At 39.5% G+C, this 21216-nt stretch overlaps 1 protein-coding gene across 4 annotated transcripts in view; it reads right to left on the bottom strand.

Annotated features, from left to right (window-relative positions):
• Ano5 (anoctamin 5) overlaps nucleotides 1-21216 on the bottom strand; it is an 85156-nt gene that overhangs the window by 38652 nt on the left and 25288 nt on the right. For 2 of the 4 annotated variants that reach the window (XM_076935004.1, XM_076935021.1), the window contains exons 4-8: nucleotides 20984-21025; nucleotides 18818-18931; nucleotides 10583-10651; nucleotides 8448-8732; nucleotides 2213-2326 (exon numbers count right to left, since the gene is read on the bottom strand). In XM_076935004.1, the coding sequence (XP_076791119.1) occupies nucleotides 2213-2326; nucleotides 8448-8732; nucleotides 10583-10651; nucleotides 18818-18931; nucleotides 20984-21025 (624 nt within the window). The remainder of the gene's footprint in view (nucleotides 1-2212; nucleotides 2327-8447; nucleotides 8733-10582; nucleotides 10652-18817; nucleotides 18932-20983; nucleotides 21026-21216) is intronic. The other 2 variants (XM_076935010.1, XM_076935014.1) reach the window with 1 other exon arrangement.

Below are 21216 nucleotides of genomic sequence, written 5' to 3'. Positions count from 1 at the left end.
CCCGGGACCAGGGCAGGTGTTGAACTTAGAAGAGGGCAATGGGTTAAGAGAATCAGTGCCCTATACGTAAATAAAAGAACAAACATCCCCAGAGTCTTCAAAATATCACTTCTATAAAGTGTAAAAAATGGGAAAAATCACCTTTGTAATGAAAGATTGGCAAAGAATGCCTAACAAAATGTGTACTAACCTATCCAGATCTTTCTATGTTATCCTCACGCAGTTCTTCATCCTGTGGATGATGACTATGGACATTTTGTGGTGGAGGTATTAGAGGAAGGTAGGCAGCTTCTCCACCCTTCCGTTAAAGTGTCAGATGCCAGTTGAAGGGGGGGGGGATTCTTATATGAAATTGGTACTGTAATCTACAGGAAACAGGTCACAGTCATCCTTGTGGAGCCATCTTAAAGTCATATTTCACAGTATTGACTGGTTCGTTGCAGTTTAAGTCATGTGAAGTTTGGCTTTAGGTTTTTAAAAATCACTTCTAATTCTAGAGATGGAAAGGATGGGGACTCAGATGGAAGAAAAGGTTGGAAGGATCTCAGAAGACTTTGGGGAAGGGAAACCATAATCAGAATATAGTGTATAAAAATCTATTTACAATAAAAGAAAAAATAGACAAACTATCACTTCAGCAGTGTACCTGTCAAACCATCAGCACTCAAAATAGAGGAAAAGGTTTCTCATTTGTTCCAATGGAAATATTTGTTTCTTCTCTGCCCTGAGAGATGCATTTCTTGCAGGAAACACATCATATACAAGTTCTTTACATCCAGGATAGACTGCTATTGAAGCAGGAGCAATGAGATCCAAAAGATGGTCTCAATGCAGTGAATGGACATCTCCAACCACACGATTTCTACCACTAAGCTACAGGGAGGCTGAATGCACTTAACTGCTGAAATGCAAACATTTCTCTGGAAAGTTTTAGGCTTCCTAGCTATTTTCAGGTTTGACTAACTGGACTCAACATCCAAATAGTCACTTCTCTGGGAAACACATAGGGCTCAATATTTTACTGCAATGAGTTATCTATCCCAAAGAAAATGTCTTTGGAATTTTGGCTGTTGGTGAAAATACTTCAAATGACTGATGTCCTAGGCACCCAGGGTACCTGTACATCTGCCTTGTTTCTAGGGAATCCATGACCTCGCAGCTTAGATTCATTGTTGCATGAAAGTAACAACCCACAAAATGCTTTTTATGTGTTCTCCATTTGGCAGATAAATGAGTGCATTTACTCGTTAAAAAATTTACAATCTTTAAGAAAAGACATGATAGAAATTTTTGAGTAATATGCCACCAGTTTTTAAAATGGACCCTAAAGAAAATAGTATGTGCAAATAGAAATTACTGTTAACAAGACTCCATTTGTAATGTTGGCGTGGCTTTCTGTCCTAGGCTTGCCAGCCAACCCACCCAAGCTGGTCCACACTGTCCAGTCATGCTGTTGCCTCAGACACAAGTGCAGGTTAAAAACTATGAGAAAGAAACTCATGAGCGGAATGACTCCAAGGTGAAGTAGTCTTACATGTAGTGAGTAGGCTTGCCTGTATCCCACCTTAGGATTAGTGTTGCTGAAGTAGGTGAAGTCCATTGCACAGATAAAGAATGGGGGCCATGTGAGAGTATCCTTGAATGGCTTTGTAGTAAGTGATTGCACTGAAGGTAATTTCCTAGAAAATTTATCAATGAACTTGGATCCTGTATGCCCCACCTTTGTATGTTTGGCTGTCCTGGAATTAGATCCACCTGGCTATGACATATTAGAGGCTTTAAAGGTGCAAACAAAAAGGGGATTTTAAGGAAGTACATGCTAGACCAATAGAATATGTTTGTATCTGGCCTGAGTGCTAGGACAAGTTCGGTGCTAGCAGTCAAGGTGTTTCAATGTGTATATTGTTGCCTATGAGTAATTATTTTTCCATAATCTTAAATAAAGACTTCTCCTGTGTCAGTCCCAATAAAAAACAAGACAAAAGAAAAAAAGAAAAAAAGAAGAAATGTCAACATGAAGAGTCCTTGAGTGCGCCTTAGCCTTCCTTGCTGGTGCAATATTTGGGCTGGAAATTCTCCCATCGCAAAAAAAGAATTAAGTAATTCAAAAGAAAATGGAAAGTAACTGGATAGTTGTTCTGCTCTCTAGGGAGGCAATCTCTGACTGTGAGAGAGGAAATGGGCTCTGCATTATGGGGTCTCTGATACTCACATCATGGAGTGGGTAGGCAGATAAATAAGTGCTCGAGTTCAGCAGTCTTTCGATCCCAATCTTTTTCTTCCCTTCTTCTACTCCAAAAGGGCATCGTGACAGAATATAGTAAACCTGTGGGGTAAATACGCAAGGACTTCAGTGCATTAACTCTATGAGGTAAGCATGCAGGGACTCAGCACACCAAACCTATAAGCCGAGTGTAAAGAGACCCCAGCACCTTGTGGCCTTTCATGCTTTTCGACATTTTGAAAACCAAAAGAGAACAGCATCTGTTCTGAAGGGATGTGGGTTCTAATGACTGGGGAATGCTTGCATTTTTGGATTGTGAGAAGATATAAATTGAAGAATCATATAGAATTGGCAGGTTTTTCTTTTGTAGATTCTAACAATACCCCACTGCCTTGCTGGAGGCCACGAGTGGATGAATTATCATTTATTTTTCTTTGTTTGTCTCAAATTTCTTCGAGAATCTTGTGTGCCATGACTCTTTACTAAACCCAGCATTTCAAATACTATTATTAACAGTTCATTTAGAGAAATAGGGGACCAAATTGATATGTGGCCAGGCTATTATCTATATTTCTTCAGCCAATCACTGGTGATATATATGTCCTTTTGCATCACATTAACTTGTTAAATTTATTAACTTAAGTTGGTTGTATATCTTCTACCACTTTCTGGTCACTTCCATCCACTTTGTCATTGGTGTTTCCTGTGATTGTACTTTTTAATCAGTCTATCCTGCTTTGCCCTCCAGCAGCTTGTCAGAATGTCTACTTTTCCAGCTTGCTTAATTTGGTCCTCCTGTCACTGTGTTAGATATACTGCCCAGCCATTTTCTCTCATATTTCATTTCTCAAAGACTCATTGCCTACGGTGGTGCTGGATATTGTCTATTGATATCATCCGGTGATATTGGATTGTCATCATCCACTCTGGTCATCTGTCTTAAGGGCACTTAATAGTCAGCCTTGCTAACATAACTTGATGGTTATGAATTAATGATAAAGATTGTTTCATATGATTTGAATTATTACTTTAGGAAATAGTCACCAAGATAAGAACTCTGCCTCAGGCATTAACAAAGTGGAAAATCTAATCTAACATATATTGAGATACACAGTATGGTGGTAGCAAGTTATACATAATATTGTCAAAGAAATCTGGACTTAGTTATATTGTGGAGGGCAGGTGGCCAGTACAATGGGAAGGGAATCTAGAAAGATGTGCACCCAATCTACAAAGATGGCAAAGGCAGAGAGGACTGTTATCTTGTAGGGAGAGGGAATAAATGTCCAGGGAGTTTCTCTGCTAATAAGGGGCTGCCACCCATGCTTCTGTTCACTGGGGATCAGGGTAACCTGTGGTCAGATTCCTGTGAGGGACAGAGAAGCACAATCAGGTAGGTAGAGTTAACCATCAAGGGTTAATGGGTGAAATAGCTCTGCTAACCATTTGTGAGGCAAACCAGGAACGTGTAAGGAGCATGCTGGCCTGTTCCTATAAAATCACAACAAAGTGAGAAATGTGAGCATGAGTGAACAGGTCCCAAAGAACTGAACTTTCTCTCATACAATAAAGGAATCAGTTATCATACTTTTCTTTTCTGAGGACATTCTTAAAGAAAATGTGCACTTACACATTTCTTCTCCTTTGAGAGGAACAGAAGTCTAACCACAGCCCAAGTGAGCCTCTTGTAACTGTTGGACACTGGGGTGTTCAATATTTTTGGCCCCATCTCTGATAAGTATAGGAAGATGGCAATGGACAAACTGAGATGAGCAGCTCAAGGACTGGGTGGTATTACAGCTATCACTTAAGATGGTGCTAGAGAGTCAAAGTGAGGTGTATAAGACTGTGTATCTTAGGTCAGATGAGGGAGAATGATATCTGCAGCAAGCATATCCCAGGAGTAGTACAGGAGGACAGTGGGGGAGGCACTGTGCAAATTACAGAACTTGTGAAGCTCAACTCTGAGCATTGATACAGAACTAGACAAACTTGTCAGAACAACAAGAGTCCATAAGCAATTATGGTTTGACTGCCTGATAGGCATTATTACAAAAGACTGTCTGACAGGCCACTATACCCTTATGCAGAAAGTACTTCCACAATAACATCTGCCTCAGACTGATGCCAATTTTTAGATAATTATAGTGAGTAATGACTATTGTTTCAAATACATACATGTATATATTTTTTCATTCTCACCTTTTTTTTCATTTTCACCTTTATTTTAATCTCTGAATATGCCCATAGTTTACTATGGTATGTGTACTACAGATGTATTGCGCTGCTACTGTGCATGTGCATGTGCATGTGCATGTGCATGTGCATGTGCATGTGTATATGTATGTGTATGTAAACACACACACTTTGGAGAAATTTTATTTTTTTAAGTTGACAAATATACTTGAGTTATGAGCACAGGTTCACTGTGAAGCAGAAAGTTGGCTGTTGCCCATAATTGCTAAAAGTTGGGGGACAACATGTTTGAGAAAGAATAGATTTCTTTCCTTTACCATGGACAAAAGTTAACTCCAGGTGGAAATCCTCAGCATGGAAAGGAAAACAGCACAAGCCTCTGTCTCTTCCTCAGTATTTAAGACACCGGGACTGTCTGTGAGTTTAGTCTGTTGGGACTCCTGGAGCCCAGCCTGGAGCTTGTTCCCTAAAATCCCTGGTGGTCATTTTTGGTCCCCATAACTAGTTAGACCTATCTTCAGCCTTCACTTCTTATTCTGGCCCACCTGATGTTTAACAACCGCAGTTACTTTCCCCACTGAAGTCCTGTGCCCTCCAAATCATTCATTCATTGGAATCAACTCGTCGCTAACTCCTGATCTCCTCCAATGAGTTGTGAATATTTTAATGACATCTGGGATCATGAATCATCTCCAGAAGATTTCATTCACCATAGCAATCACTGTCTTTCTCAGCTGTAGCCATATAAAATACATTTGCTGTATAAAAGAATCTGAAAGTGGCTGAAGAGTGGAGGTCATGCTAGCAGCATGAAAACAAGCCATCATATGCTTCTCCATCTGAGCTCCAGGGCAACTGCCTGTCTTGTTATTGAGAGGTAAAAATAAAAACTGTTTTTCTGAGAAGTGGATTTCATCCATGGGCTAAAACATCCAGTCCAAGACAGATGTGCTGTCACCCAGGCTTTGTTGTTCTGTTTATAGAGCACAAAGACAGATGCTCTAGTACAGTCATAGAGTGCACTGAGATGTTCAGAATGGTATGAGAGTGTGGAGTTCAGTTTAAACTTATCAACTGCCTGAGCCCCTACACAAACAGTCATCCAGTCCTTTGGTGCTCTGGAGCCAGCCTCTACACTCCTACAGTGAAGTCCTAGAGGACATTTTCTGACATTAAGCTGCTCCGTCTGCACTGAGAATCTGCTAAGTGCATAACCACCTTCATGTGTCCTGTCACCCAGATCTTCTGGACATCAAGCTATAGCTCCAACACGAGCAGCTGCTTCTTCTCCTGTATGGGTGTTCAGGAGACACCTTCTTCCCTTAAACCTTAAGACTCCATCATCACAGGCTTCAAGCTTTTCTGCAGGAGCTTCTTCACACTGCTCTTGATTCCTAGATTGAGGATCGGGTATAACTCTGCTATAGGTTTTGATGTAAGGGAATGTTTGCTTAAAGGTTTGATCGTCTATCCAGACCACAAAATGTTCAGCAACAAGGCTGAAAGGCTGGCTTATTGTATGTATGTCAACTGAAATACGCTTCCAATTTTTCTGTAAGAACCATTTCCTAGCATCGAGAATTTGACTGACTGGTTCAAGTGGACTAGTTTCTGGCCTTTCTTAGCATCCCACATACTTTTCTTATTACGCTTTCTCACTTCTGGCTTTTGATTCATATTTGAGGGACTTTGATTGATCACACAGAGGCCACTATGACCATTGTATGCCTTGGCCAATTCCCATGGTGTTTTCGTCTCAGGGGAGTGCCAGAGAGATGGGGAAAGTGCTAGTTAAGGGCCAAAATATATCTAGTATTTTCTCCTCCCTCTTTTTGGGTGTGATTATTGTTTGGAGGGTTTATTTATTTATTTATCTATTTATTTTTGAGATAGGACCTTAACTCATTTGCTTGGGCTTGCCTGGGACTTCCTGTATAGTCCAGGTTGGTCTAGAACTCATGATAACCTTCCTTCCTGCTGTAGCTTTTGAAGGGCTAGAACCTCAAGTGTGAACCACAAGGGCCAGCAAGTTCACTATGTTATACAGGTCTATTTGTGATGTCTGTAAATGATTCTAACAGTCACATTAAAGATACATAGAGATACAAAGGAAGTGTCAACAGATGGAAAATGCTGTCTATAGAGCTCTTCTATAGACAGAGTTGCAGCAATATTCAGGAAACATGGTGCCTGTGAATCACAGCCAACTGGCACACACCTGTAGGCCAGCAATGGAATGTGTCCACCCTAGATGGACAGGAAGCTGGTGCTTTTCCTTTGAGTGTGCTCTGAGGACCAGCTCTGTCCTTGTAGTGAGCCTTATGACCAAAGTGAAACAAAATTTCTCATCTGTTTCTCTCTCAATGCAGATTCATTAATCAAACATTCATTTTAAAATTCAGGATGACAGTATAAGTTTTTCCACCCATACAGTTGGCTAAATCTAGTTCCATTCGTGTTAAAAACTCTGTCCTATTCCTACTATAATGGTGTGTGTATGCATAGATGTCATGCAGAAATTCTAGATTAAACATTATACACATGTATCACATGTTTGCATATATAAATTCATGCTGTGAGGTTCAGAGTGGGTGGTGTGTGGGAAGAAGGTTCAAAGTATTAGAGCCTATCCTAGTAAGAGGCTCTTGTAATTTCGTTGAGTCCATATAGAGACTAAGATGTTCTGGATGGGACTGGAAGGAAGGAACTCTTTCTACATCAGTCTTCTAAACAGTGAGTGTGATGATTTTACACCTTAGAAACCACACTGGTAAGGTTTACAATGTGACAGAGAAAGCAATGGATGAGTGACCTCCCCATGCTGACCAACTTCCTGGTCTGCCTTAGGGGCCATTGCTTTTTGGAAGGTAGGATGATGGGCAAATCCAGGGCTTTATATGTGATAGGCTGGCACTCTGTCAATGGGCAGCAGTCTCAGCTCTTGTTAGCACAGGACAGTAGCAAGATCTCCGCTTCCAGCGAAGTTATGCTATTTAAGAAACACCAGCACCACAGCTTGAAAACAGGCTTTCTGATGTAATGGTGGGTCTCTTATTCCCTGAAAGGTGTTGGTCTGATATATTGGTATTTATCATTTAATCCTAGTGGGAAGGCAAAACATTTTTTTTCTTATGTTTGTGCCAAAATTTTAGAAGCTACATTTTGTTATCTCTGTGAATTTAGATATAAAATATATTGATTTAAGAACTAGGAAGTGGGATGAGTCATATCTTCTAACTTACAGAGGGATAATGTGTAGAGAACATGTGGTTGGAAACCAGATTGTGAAATGAGTAAAAACAAACACACGAAGGATTCAAAGTGTAAGAGCAATATGGGACCAGATTTTTTTCTTCTGAAGTCAGATGACTAATGATAATAACAGCTAATTCTGACTGACCATTCCCTGTGTGTTAAGAGTCATTTAAAGCTTTCTACAGATTAATTACCTGAATTCTCAGGGTAACATAAGAAATATATGTTTGCTTCCAACCTAACACAAGGAAACAAGAGCTTGTGGAGTTTTCAGACAACATCTTACAAATCCTAAGTGGAGAAGAAATAAACTGACAGGACTGAAGATGATTTTAATTGGAAAGACAATGTCTCAAGTTCCTTGAAGTCTATTTACATTTAAAGAAAACAAAATTCTCAAACTTAAAGTGATTAATATCCTCTGACTTTAAATTTATAAAACCCAATTTTAAGATCATGAAATCAACTTACAATTTGAGTTTGACAAAACTCCTACCTTTGAGCTTTGTCAGTGACAGGTTGTTCTGAGATTATATAATGCCTCTTGCACTATTGTTTTTAAGATCAACAACCTGTTCATAAACAAAGAAGTAGAGACCTTAAGAGGTTAAAGGTGGCCCTAACAGGCTTTCAGCCCAGCAGGGTGCTATCAGATAATTATATTATACCTAAAAAGACCCCGAATGCTTAGCATTGAGCATGTACAAACACAAAAGGCCAGAGTCATACCCACCATACAAGGAGAGGGGTGTCCATGGCCTTCACTACTTACAATTCTGTTCCTTGTTGAGGATGGAAAGAAAGTGGCCTCATCTTCAATGAGGAAGAGTTCCTGACGGTGTCTGCTGAACTGGGCAGTGAAATACTCAGGGTTAGGATACTTCACAGCCGATGGCAGCTTCACAGGCCCAAGCATGTAAGACAGGGGTGGGTGCTTTGGCCGAGGGATGTCACTCAACTTAATAGGCATCTTGATTCCCAGCACTTCAGCATAAGTGACCAGGACTTCCCAGGGGGCATGGATCTTCACAAAATAGGTTTTCCCATCTTCAGAGTTCTGCATAAAAAGAGACAGAGTGAAAGAAAACTAATGATTAAAGAAGGCAAATCTCATAAAATCTCAAAAATGGACATAAATTTTAGCAAGTCTCATGAAATCTCAAAAATGAAAACAAAATTTTAATTTATTCAATTTTAAGCAAAGTCTTTAGAAAATGTGATAACTCTAAGATGTTCCTGTATGTGTACTGTGGTGGTTTGAAGGAAAATGGCCTCTACAGCTCATGTGTTTGAGTGCTTGGTCCTTAGTGGAACTATTTGGGAAGGATGAAGAGCTGTGGCCTTTTGGAGGAGGTTATGCTGCTAGGGGAGAGCTTTGAAGTTTCAAAAGCCCACTCTAGGACCAGAGTCTCACTCTCTGCCTTCTACATGTGGGTCAAGATGTGATCTCAAAGCTATCCTTACCTCCATGCCTTGCTCCTCCACCATATATTCTTACCATCTGAAATAATAGGCCCCAAAGAAACTTCTTTTCATAAGTTGTTTTGGCTATGGTGTCTTATCACAGCAAAAGAAAAGAAAGTAAGACATGCACTAACATAGAAATAAACATATATAATATATATTATATACATGTGTACATATGTGTGTCACAGGGAGAGTCACAGATACTCATGGAGACCAAGAAAGAATTTTGTTTTCAGGCTGTACTATCACAAATATTCTAAATGTCATCTAAAATATACTTCAGTGTGATTGTCCACTCAGCACTAGATGGAATCCCAGCTGCATATATAATTCTAGACACTATACTAATTTTAAGTGAGCTTGAGCTTGAAATTTTATTCAGATAATTATATGAAGTTATTAATATATATTGCTATATATTATATTAAATGCATGCTGCTAGCTATTTCCCAGTCTTCTTAGTTACTGTATAGAGACCACATGAATGTCCACTACATAGGAAAATAAGTTACAGATTGCATTGTGTTGCACATATTTATTGGTTCAGTAAAACTCAATGAGAAAGAAGACTCTGAAGATAAAATTAAAGCTAGAAGTTATTAGAAGAGCCACAGATAGGATATGATCTAGAGTGGAGTTTTAACCACACATTTAAAGGTAGTTACAGAATAACAGTAAATAAATATGAATGGGGTTAAAGAATAAGAGAATGTAAAATACTTCTGAAAAAAGTATCATGTGCTGAATAGTGGGCTGTCTTGAGAAATAGCCAGGTATCTAGCTGTTCAGTGTACAATGTGACAGGCAGCTTCAAGGTAAGACAGCTATGTAATCAAAGAGCTTCTTCTTCTGTACCTTGAATAGAAAGCATGTGGTGTGTGTGTGTGTTTGTGTGCACACATACACATGCGCGTGTGCACATGCAACATGAGCGCACATGTATCTGGTGTTACATGTGCAGTGTGTGGCTGGGGGTGGCAATCTTGGTGCAGTTCCATAGAAGCCAACCACCTTGTTCTTTGTTTCCTTTGAAAAATAGTCTTTCACTAGTATCTAGGACTACCAATTAGGGTTGGCTTAATGGACAGCATGTCCCAAGGACCCACTTGTTTCCCATTGCTAGGATTTTAAGTGGATATTACCACATCCAGATTTTATATGGTTTGGGTTGAAACTTGAATCTTCATGCTTGTATAGTAAGCACTTTACAGACTTGCCATTCTCCCGTTCCCCATGTTCCTCCTCGTTTGAAAGATGTTTTGCTGGTGCTTCACCTCACTGACTACTGACTGCTGGTCTTCTTGTCTTCATGCATATTTCTGTAGCCAAAATATTAATGTAATACTCCAACCCCACCATCCACCCAGCCAAAATAATACACAAATAGGAGAAAAGCCTATTTAAAATAAGATCCTTGCACAATTTATCAACTATACTTACCAATTTGTCTTCTATTTCCAAGTCAAGACCTGTCTTTCTGAGATTTTGTTCAAATTTTCGTCTTCTTTCCTGCAGCAAAAACAAATGAACAGGGTGACGTAGGTGTTAGTGGAAAGTGCCAGCCTAACCCTCTGTGTTAGTTGGTGACGCAGGCCTAGCCCTTTGTGTTGGCTGGTAGTGCCGGGGCAACCTGTTAGGGCATAGTGTCAGTCCAACACTATATTAGCTGACATGCCTGGCTTACCTTGGTGATGGTTTACTAAGGGCTGGGCAGAGTAAGGATATATTGCTGTGCTTCTAGAGGGTTCTAGGACCTTTTATGGTTGTATATAAAAGTACCCTACAAAACATCCATTCTTCAGGCCACAGACTGCTTTCGACCTATAGCATAATTGACAAAACTATGGAAATCTAAAATAGGAACAGTCTCCAAGACACAGCATTTATCTGAAGATAGGTTCAGTTTTACTGAATGATTTAAAAGGGTGATATGTAGGAGGAGCTAAGGTGGGAGGAGTACTGAGAGGAAGAGAAGGAGTAAGGAGAGGAGGAGGAGAAGGAGAGGAGAAGCTAGGTGATGAGAGAGAGAAAGAGAGAGAAAGAGAGGGGGGATATCGAGGTAGATGTTCACGTGTCTCCACCAGTCAAAGATAGTTGTTATATCTAGGTTAGGTAGTGGGTTACACCTCTGATTGAGCATTATCAAACTTATAAAGCCTTTGATTAACATTTTTAAAAAAGTATATACATGCAAAAAGGAAAAGGGGGCATGGGATAGGGGTTTTCTAAGGGGGGGGGAATAGGGAAAGGGGATGGCATCTGAAGTGTAAATAAAATATCCAATAAAAAAATGAAAAAAAAAGTATGAGACGCCCTTGTAGACAGAGGGAGAGAGAAACAGAGAGAGAGAGAGAGACAGAGAGAAAGAGACACAGAGAGACAGAGAGAGAGGGAAAGAGAGAGAGAAAGAGAGAAAGAGGGAGATAGGGAAAGAGAGAGGGAAGGAGGGAGGGAGGGAGGGAGGGAGAGAGAGAGAGAGAGAGAGAGAGAGAGAGAGAGAGAGAGAAAAATATTCAACATTACAAAGACAAGCAATCCTCAAAAAAAAAAAAGCATTAATTCTAATGCCACCACAGGCCAGAACCTCATCACAACTTGTGCTGTTGAATAGCAAGAGGGCTTTCACTTAAAGAAAGGTTAAGATTCAATACAGGTCATGGCCTGCAAATAATAATTATTGTAGGACTGAGACAAAGGACTGATGAGTAACCTTCTTCCAGCTGCCATTATAATAAAAAATGTGAACCCTTTCAGGAGGTCTGAACTATGAAAGGCTTCACTAGGCTGTTCTTAGTCATTTATGATTAATAGGTACCTTTACCTTGAGGTTCTGGCAAATTTAATAATGAATCACTTTAGCATGTCTGTAGTGACATTTTTGAGAATTCTGAAATTTTGGTTTTTTTTTTCCTTTTTAGTCACAGAAATATTGTAAGAACATGTCTTTTGTTTTAATCACACATGTAAGGGTGCAGAGTTACTTCAAATTGTTCACAGCAGCTGACTATATTTTGCCTCATGCTCTAGAAAAAGCATGGTTTTGCCAGCTGCAGATAATTTCTGTAATTGTGTGCCTTTTGGAATTCTGGGAACTTTTCAGAGGGTACATAAATTCAAGAGCCATGAGAAGCAGGGTGGATGGTTGTGGGTTGTTTGGAAAGGTTGTGTTTTTTTAGTAGCCATGGTAAAAAAAGAAACAAAAGAAAAGAAATTATATTCAGGAGTCTCTCTCTCTCTCTCTCCTTTCTTCTCCATCATTGTATTTCTTCTACCTAGTGATAGAGGGTAAAACTAGGGGGATAAATGATAGGAAATAAAAAGAATCCACAAAGGAAGAAAGGCCAACCACATATTTCTTTCCACTTCCAGTGTTAATATAAAAGGGTCTATGATTGTGAAAACCCTCCCCTCAGCCATCTTAACTACATTTCTACAATATAAGATATCCTGCAAATTTCTTTTTTAAAAAAGTAGGAATGGAGAGTAATTTAAAATGCTGTGTCCAACACCAACAGAATGAATTACTCTTTGGCTGCAAAACATGAGGTTTTGTAAGTTGAAGAATCATAAATCCCCAGAGTTCTACAGAACTGATGGCAGAGCTAAGAATGAATGGCAGACCATTATGTATTATTTTTTATTAGATAATTTATTTACACTTCAGATGGCATCCCCTACCCCATTCCCCCCCACCCCCCTTAGGAAACCCATATCCCATGCCCCCTTTTCCTTTTTGCATTTGTACATTTTTTAAAAAAATGTTAATCATAGGCTTTATAAGTTTGGAATTGTTCAATCAGAGGTGTAACCCACTGACCGACCTAGATATAACAACTATCTTTGACTGGTGGAGATACATGAATATCTGCCTCCCTGTCTCCCCCCTCTTTCTCTCTTTCATCGCCTAGCTTCTCCTCTCCTTCTTCTCCTCTTCTTACTCCTTTTCTTCCTCTCAGTACTCCTCCTACCTTAGCTCCTCCTACACATCACCCTTCCTGTTAAAATGAAGCTTTTCTCTCAAAATACAATTAGAGCATAATTATGCCAATTTGTGCCAGTGAGGTACAGGATAGTCCTAATACCCAGTCCATCCTTTTGTTGACTAACCAGCTCCTCTGTCATCTATTCTAACTAGAACATTTAGTTCTGAACCTGGCTTTAGGATGAATGTCAGCTGACTACCATCCACTCAAATCTTTTCTCTTAAGGTCAATAGCTATATGTTTTCAACCCCATCAGAAATCCAGAATGACTGAGTTAACTATAATTGTGGGAAGCACAAATCGTAGTTTCTAAAACTTAGCCAATTTATAGAGACCTCTGACCACCTGGACACTCGCTCTACTTCAAAACGTTGGAGCATCTGTTCTTCTGCCTTCTGGTCCATTATGTATTATTTTAAACATTAATGGTTTTGAAATTAATGAAAATTTCTTAGATTTGTTAAAATTTTTTCTTTATTTTAATTTTATGTTTATGGATGACTTGCCTGCATGTGTGTTTGTATATCATATGTGTGCAGTGCCATTTGATCGTTGGGAGCTGGGATTATGGACAATCATGAGCCACCATGTGTGCGTTGGAAATCAAACTGAGGGTCTCTGCAAGAGCAGCCAGTGCTCTTAACTACTGGTCCACCTCTCTACTTGTTTCTTTATTTTTTTTCATAAAACTCATGGGTTTCAAGAAATCTGTAATTCAGTATTTCCAACCTATTCATCCAAATCTCCTTACTTTGCACCAAGATGCACAAGAACAAAAGAACATGATTGAACCAAACGCTTTGATTCTAGGAATGCTCTTACTCAAGTAAAAATGAAGAAAACAATACCAGGTTCCTGTACTTCCACAATCAATACATTTATTATAAGCATGCCATTAATGTTAAAGTTTTTCTTGTCATATTTTAAAATATATCAATAATTTTTTATCAGTTATTCACTCATGTAATTATGAATTCACATAATTATAAAATTAACACAATATTGAAAGAAGCATTAAGGCTCACTGTCTTATAGTTAATGATAAGAGTATTTCAGTCAGTCTATTAGGTTTCTTTTGGCAAAGTTAAGATTTAATAAGTAATAAAAGATGTACATGCATGGGGTGGACTTAGGCATCCTAAACATTTGTAGTAGAGATGTAACTTGATCTTCATGTGGTAACAATTGGATCTGGGGCTGTTTCTGTTGTCTGCTTTTGGATCCCAATCCCTTAGCAGTGCTGTCTGGTCTGGCCTCAGTGGAAGAGGGCATGTTTAATCTTGATACAACTTGATATGCCAGGGTGGGTTGGTACCCATAGGTTGGGGGTAGTTCAAGGAAGGGTATGTGAGGATAGAATTGGAATGAAAGGGGGGAAGTGGGGTTGAGATTGGGATGTAAAGTGGATAAATAAATTTAAAAAATGAAACTGAAAATCAGAGATGCACAAGGGTAGTCATTCACATGTGAAAGAAAGTGTGTGAAAAATAGAATAGAAATTTTAGGTGAGAAAAAAAAACCTTAGCTGTGAAAGAGTTTCTTTGCATAGATCTTTAAAATAATCAATGAATGATAGTGTGTGTCCAGTTTCCATGTAACTGACCTTCTTTAGATATATGCGGAGAGGTAATTTGTAACATATGTTACACCTTTAAAAAATATGTTGTATATTTGTTTGTACATGTGAGTGCACTGCTTGTGTAGGCCTGCAGAGGGCAGCAATGCTCTAGAACTGGAGTGACAGGCAGTTGTGAGCTGACTCACCTGTGCTGAACTGAATTCAAGTTCTCTGCAATGGCAGCACATGTTCTTAGTTACTCAATCCAACTCTATTCTTTTTTGTAATTGTTAAAATTTATGGTGATTAACTGTGGAACGAGTACATTTAAAGATGGGTCAGGCTTTGGGGAACAGTTTAATGAGTAACTCCTATGTTTTAGACATTGATAAAGGTCGCACAGAGATGTGATGTGGATCCTTCACTGAGTTAAGTACTCTTGCAGAGAATTATGGACTAGGAGGGAAGGTTGCTGATTTAAAACTGTGAAACAAAACACTGCCATCAAAGATGATGATGATGGTAAGAAAGAGGAGGAAGAAGAGGAGGAGGAGGAGGAAGAAGGAGGTTGTGAACTGTGTCCCATGTCAATGTCATTGCAAGGGACAAAGGAGAAAGACAGATTGATAATAGAAGAAGCTAGCGAAGGAGCAGAATGTTCCCGAGGATACAGAGTCCCTGAAACAAAGGGAAGACAAAGTGCAGTGGAGAAGGGAACTAACTCTACTAAATGTTGACTAGCTATGATGGCTACTCTTGGTAGTTAATTTGATTAAACTGGAATGAACTACAATCCAGAAATGTAGAGCACACCAGTAAGGAAGTTTTTTTTTTTTTTTTAATTTTATTTATTTATCTATTTATTTATTTATTTTTGTTGTTGTTTTCACTTGGTTTGAAGTGAGTGAATCCATTTACTCACTAGTATACTTACTAGTATAGTTCTAGTATAGACCTTTGAGATACGAAGACACCCACCTCTGATGCCACTGCTGAGGCAGAAAGACGCATGTCTTTAATTTGGATCTTGAGGTGGGAAGACATACCTTTAATCTGGGCTGCACCTTCTGCTAGCAGCCTATGTAAGGACATAGAAGAAGGAAGCTTTTGCTTTTTGTCTGCTTGCTCTGGCCTGGCTAGCAAGTCCATTCCTTCACTGGCATTAGAGCCTATTTCTTCTAAATTCCAGTGTCTACTTAAAACCACCTGAAACATCTAGACTTGGGAACTGAACAACTTCTGAATTCTTGGACTTTCATAGACTGACATTGTTGAGAAGGCTAAGCTGACCCCATGACAGGCTTCAAATTGGCAGTTCAGGAGACTACGCCTAAGAACTGGGCAAGCCCAGGCAAACCCAGATAAGTCAGTTACAAGAAAAAACAAACAAACAAACAAACAAACAAACAAACAAACAAACAAAACAGGCTCTGGCAGCTAGTCAGAAACTGCCCGGTCTTCAAAAGCTGCCCCACTAACTGGCCTGAGACAAGGGTATTGGGTCAGCAGCAATTTCCAGACCTCCTCAACAATAGTTCCCATACTTCCCCAGCAACAGTTTCCAGTCCCTACACCCCAATAATGGTTCTGGAATGTCCTTAGAGAAGGACTCAACAGATTAAGATAGAGGTCACCTACCCGAGAATTCCCCTAATGTGCTTTAAATCAGTCCTGTGAGCTCACTTCTAGATCTCTCTGTCTTGGTAATGGGACACCCTACCACACTGGACTTCTGTAGACTAAAATAGCCTTTGCATTTACAAATGATTTGAGTGTGGGGTATGATTCTTCAGTGAATCATGAACCCTTGCAGAGTTAGTTGGACCATAAACTATAAGTGATTCTAATAAATCCCTTTTCTTTGTCTATAGAAAAATAGATTCATTCTATAAGTCTGCTACTCTAGAGAATCCTGACTAATATGTTAGTCCAGCAAGACAAGAACTGAGATTTGGCTATTGCTTTGTATATGGGGATGAACATTGTGGTTGGGATGCATGGACCTTTGAGAGTAGTACACAAAGAGTTGGTTTTAATTAAACTGGTTTTTGGCAAATAAGTCTAATTTGGAGGAAATGGACATGTAATCAATCACATAAAGAAAATTAGAATGCAGCCACATTGTGATCTTTATACTACTTGAAAAATTTTGCTGGGGTACATAAGCTGTGAGAGAAAAGATAAAGTTGGAGCCTTACTTCATCCACCAAATGTGTGTGAGTGTGTGCCTGCTTTACATTAGTCAGTGACCCCACATCCTTGGATGGCTGAACTCACTGTCAGAGTTGGCTGCTGGCAGAAAATGTGGTATATACATAAGGACGGAGAACAAAATTATGTTGCTTGCATAAAAATAACTGAATATTAGCTTGTTAAGGGCAAAAAGCCAGACTGAGGAGTATTGCCTGTGGAGTTGGGCAGGCTGTTAATGTAAAGGGGGAAACATTAAAATTGTGCAAGATGGCCAGGTGTGGTGGCACACGCCTTTAATCCCAGCACTTGGGAGGCAGAGACAGGCAGATTTCTGAGTTCGAGGCCAGCCTGGTCTACAGAGTGAGTTCCTGGACAGCCAGAGCTATACAGAGAAACCCTGTCTCAAAAAACCAAAAAAAAAAAAAAAAAAAAAAATGTGCAAGATGAACAGAGAAGAAAACATGACCGAAGCAGGTTATAAGCATGTATGAGAACGCCACAGTTGCCATAACCAACACATGCTAATGAAAACGTTTACCGAGGAAGGAGAGAGGGAAGTAAAAGAGAGAAGGAGAGAGGGAGGGAGGGAAGGAAGAAGGAAGGAAGGGGGAAGTAAATAAGGAAGGAAAAATTATGGTAATATAATATATGCTTCTTTTCTGGTCTATGTGTGATTTTAAAAAGGGGGGAGTATGGGCAAGAAAGATTTGAGCACTTACACATGTGCTGTGTTCATGGGTCATCAGAAAGGAGCAGTGGAAGAGAGAATGATGGCGAGCCAGTGCTAACAGTGAGAGAAACAAAGAGAAGACCTGGAGCGGAATGAATGGCAAGGCCAATTTGATGATATTCTAAACTCAGACATTTTAGGAACATAAAAGGAAGAGTCAAGTCAACAGCCTGTACTGTCCCTCCTGAGAAGGAAGGTGACTGTGATAGCCAAAATCCTCAAGGAAGGGTCTGTTGTGGGGGCAGCATCCATAGAAGATATAAAAAGATAGAAAGACGGCTGCTGTCTATGAATTTAGAGGTGTTAGTGGATGGTTAGTGGAACAGGGTGGAAAGATGCAAACTAAGGAAGTTCCGATTTGGAGATAATACTCAGAGTTTTCAAGTCACTATCTGTGTAGCATTTCAGCATGTGAACAAATATGTAAACAAATATCTGCACACATATGTGCACACACATAAATCCTTACACGTGGAGATCTCACAGATTCATCACTTCAAATAGTGGCTACTTACTGAGCACTCCTCATACTTTCCCTGCATTCTGAGCCCCTTAAGAACGGAATGTGAACCTACCTTGTGGTCGTAGAGAAAGTAAAGCAAAAAGAATAAAGTGAGAAATGAATGAGCGGGGGAGTCAGGATTAGAGTTCGGTACAAAGGCTACTTTTCACTAGCTTGATTTGCCATAACTCTTGAAGATGGCAATGGCATGCACTAGATCATTGGTTCTCAACTTGTGGGATGTCACTTCTAAAAGGGGTCCCATATCAGATATGCTGGATATTACATATTTACATTACAATTCATAACAGTAGCAAAACTGCAGTTAGGAAGTAGTAACAAAATAATTTTATGGTTGGGGAAACACCACAACATGAGGCATTGTACTGAAGGGACTCAGTATTAGGAAGGCTGGAAACCACTGTACCAGATTCAAAGATAAGCCTTCTATCTGTGGGATCACACTTCTAAAGCAAGGAGTATGGAATAGATATCTGTCATGTGGGAAGAGAAGTTGGAAAAGGAAGTAAAGGGAACAAAAGAGGAAAGGGCAGGGGAGGAGAAAGGATTTGTCACTGTCATCTGCAAAGCATTCAGAAAACAAATGTTAATTGCTAGGCTGTGTGCTCAGTATCCTTTCATTCAGCTCTGATTATAGCATTATCTTGTTATCTTGTTATGTCCCCACATCTCCCAAATCAACACTCACTGCCTTCAGCTCTGCGTCTTTCTTCACATCTTCCACATAGGACAGGACAAAGTCGATCTGCCGGATTCCATCTCTGAAGAAGACCGAGTCTTTGCTGTGTTCACTCCTTTGGAACTGCAGAAAACACACATACATGACACGATTTCACATCACTTTCTATTCTCAAAGGGCAGAAACACGGAGGAAATTAGCTGTAATTGGGCCACTGCTTCATTTTTTTCCCACACTTGACACAGAAAGTCAACACAAGTCATAACAGAAATTAGGCCCCATAATAAAGTAAAATGCCACAGAGGATTAAATGTTACATACTCAGAAAGGGCTGAAAGAGACAAAGTGATTGCATGCTTCAACACATTAACCACATGCTTTCCTACAAATGCTGCAGTTATGCCACAGCATAAGATGACTATGCTTATACACTGAAACTAAAAATGCACACTCAGGCAGAAAGGTGTGGTTTTAATTAAACACAGCACCAGTTAGTATACTACATTATTACACACTCCTTCCAAGGCACAATTAGTTTTACACCAACTAATGGAGTCTCTCTGTATGAACATAAACTGTTAGTGGTTACAGATGGCCAAAAAAAACCAGAAACAGGTAGCTGGCCAGCTGACTTCGCCATGGCTAATCCTACTAATGACTGTCGTCAGTGTCTCAAGTGAGCTACAACCCATGTTTTCTTTATAGTTGTATGGATTTTTCTCAGGGTAATAATCAAAATTATCAGTTCAACTTTTACATGACGTTCATGAATTCTTTTCTTTTTGTGACACCAAGACAAAACAACATAAACAAATAAGCAAAAAAACACTGAGCATTGCAGGGGAAAAGAGACTTCACATTTGATATGGTATTCCTCACCACTGATATGAAAGGTGTAATACTCTGTACTTATAATAGCCCTGTGTGAGGTTCAGCATCATGCAGTGGTTGGTTCATGATGCCGCCGCTGCTGCTTCCTGTAACTGGTGGCTGGGAGCTAGATCACGTGATTCTCCCCAGCAGGTACACCTGCATCTTCTGCAGTCCCTGTGATGATCTGCACTTGCCAGCCTAGCTTTCAAGGCATGTGAGGAGAAATGTGGAGAAATGTAGACAGAAATGAAAATATCTAGAGAGATCAAACTAATTGTCAGAGTACTGCAACTCAAGAAAGACCCTCAATCTTCTCCCTTTTGTAAAGAATTGTAAAAAGATTTGAGAAAAGTCAAGTTGCTAAACTCTGACTATAAATCAGTTTTTATAAAGGGAAAATAAAACAGTCATTGGGACTATTGTACATCATTACAAAATTAACATATTTGATAAAATCTACAGAAATGTATATGGAAGCTTGTTGGCTAGAGAGACATAATTAACCTGCATATAATCAAAGGAGAAAATCAGAAAACAAAATAACAGCCATGCTTCTCCAGTTCTGTGACAACCATGTTTTGTACTATAGAACCTTTAAAAGAAATCATTAATGTTTTTAGGATAGTTCATATTGTTCACAAAAGCTAGCCCTAGGATTCCTTTAGGACTGGAGTTACAGATGGTTGTGAGCCACCGCGTGCTGCTGAGATCAAACTAGGTCCTCCGGGAGAGCAATCAGTTCTCTTAAATATTGAGCCATCTTTCCAGCCCTAAGTTTCCACATTCTTAAAAATTGATTTGCACTAAGTGGTGCAGAAAAATCCATTCATTTTTGGTACAGACAACTGAATGTTATTAAAGTATACCACGTTTTAATTTTTATTTAAACAATGATATAAAAACCACATGTACATGTATATGATGCCCATGTATATAATGTATATGATGCATATGTATATGAGTATATATCTGTTTGTGTGTATATTTGTCCTTAGAGAAGCCTGGTTACTACAAAGCAATACATGGGCAGCATATAGCTTACTGTGGCTTTCATTCCTAGTGGTTCATGAACTTCTGAAGCTATTTTGCATTGTCTTGTGTAAATACGTTTGCACACATGTTTTTAGAAAATAGGCTCATCAAATGAAAAAGAATGAGAATCACCATCATTAAATGTCAACTGTCTGGGAACTTAGAATTAGTGATCAAATTCCCCTGTGTGAATCACATTCATGGTACAAAAACCACTCAGGCTGTTAGGATACACTCAGGCATAAGCATCAGCAGCCATTGCTGTTTTACCATAAGACGCCTCCTCAGGAACAAATTTAATCGCTTTTCAGGCTGTGAAGCAACCGACGGAGAGTCATCAAATCCGGCTCAGGGTTCAAGATTCCAATACATAGATCCATGGGTGAATAAGCTATGCTGTGTGGTAGATGGCTCGGCTGAGACATTTCAGCCTCAGAGCAAGGCTGTTGTTCCCTCAGAGGAGGGATTTGCTTCCTTAAAGTATGACCACCACCTACCGGAAG

The sequence above is a fragment of the Arvicanthis niloticus genome, chromosome 1, assembly GCF_011762505.2.
Source record: "Arvicanthis niloticus isolate mArvNil1 chromosome 1, mArvNil1.pat.X, whole genome shotgun sequence".
NCBI lineage: Eukaryota > Metazoa > Chordata > Mammalia > Rodentia > Muridae > Arvicanthis > Arvicanthis niloticus.
This window is presented reverse-complemented; position numbering and strand designations above follow the sequence as displayed.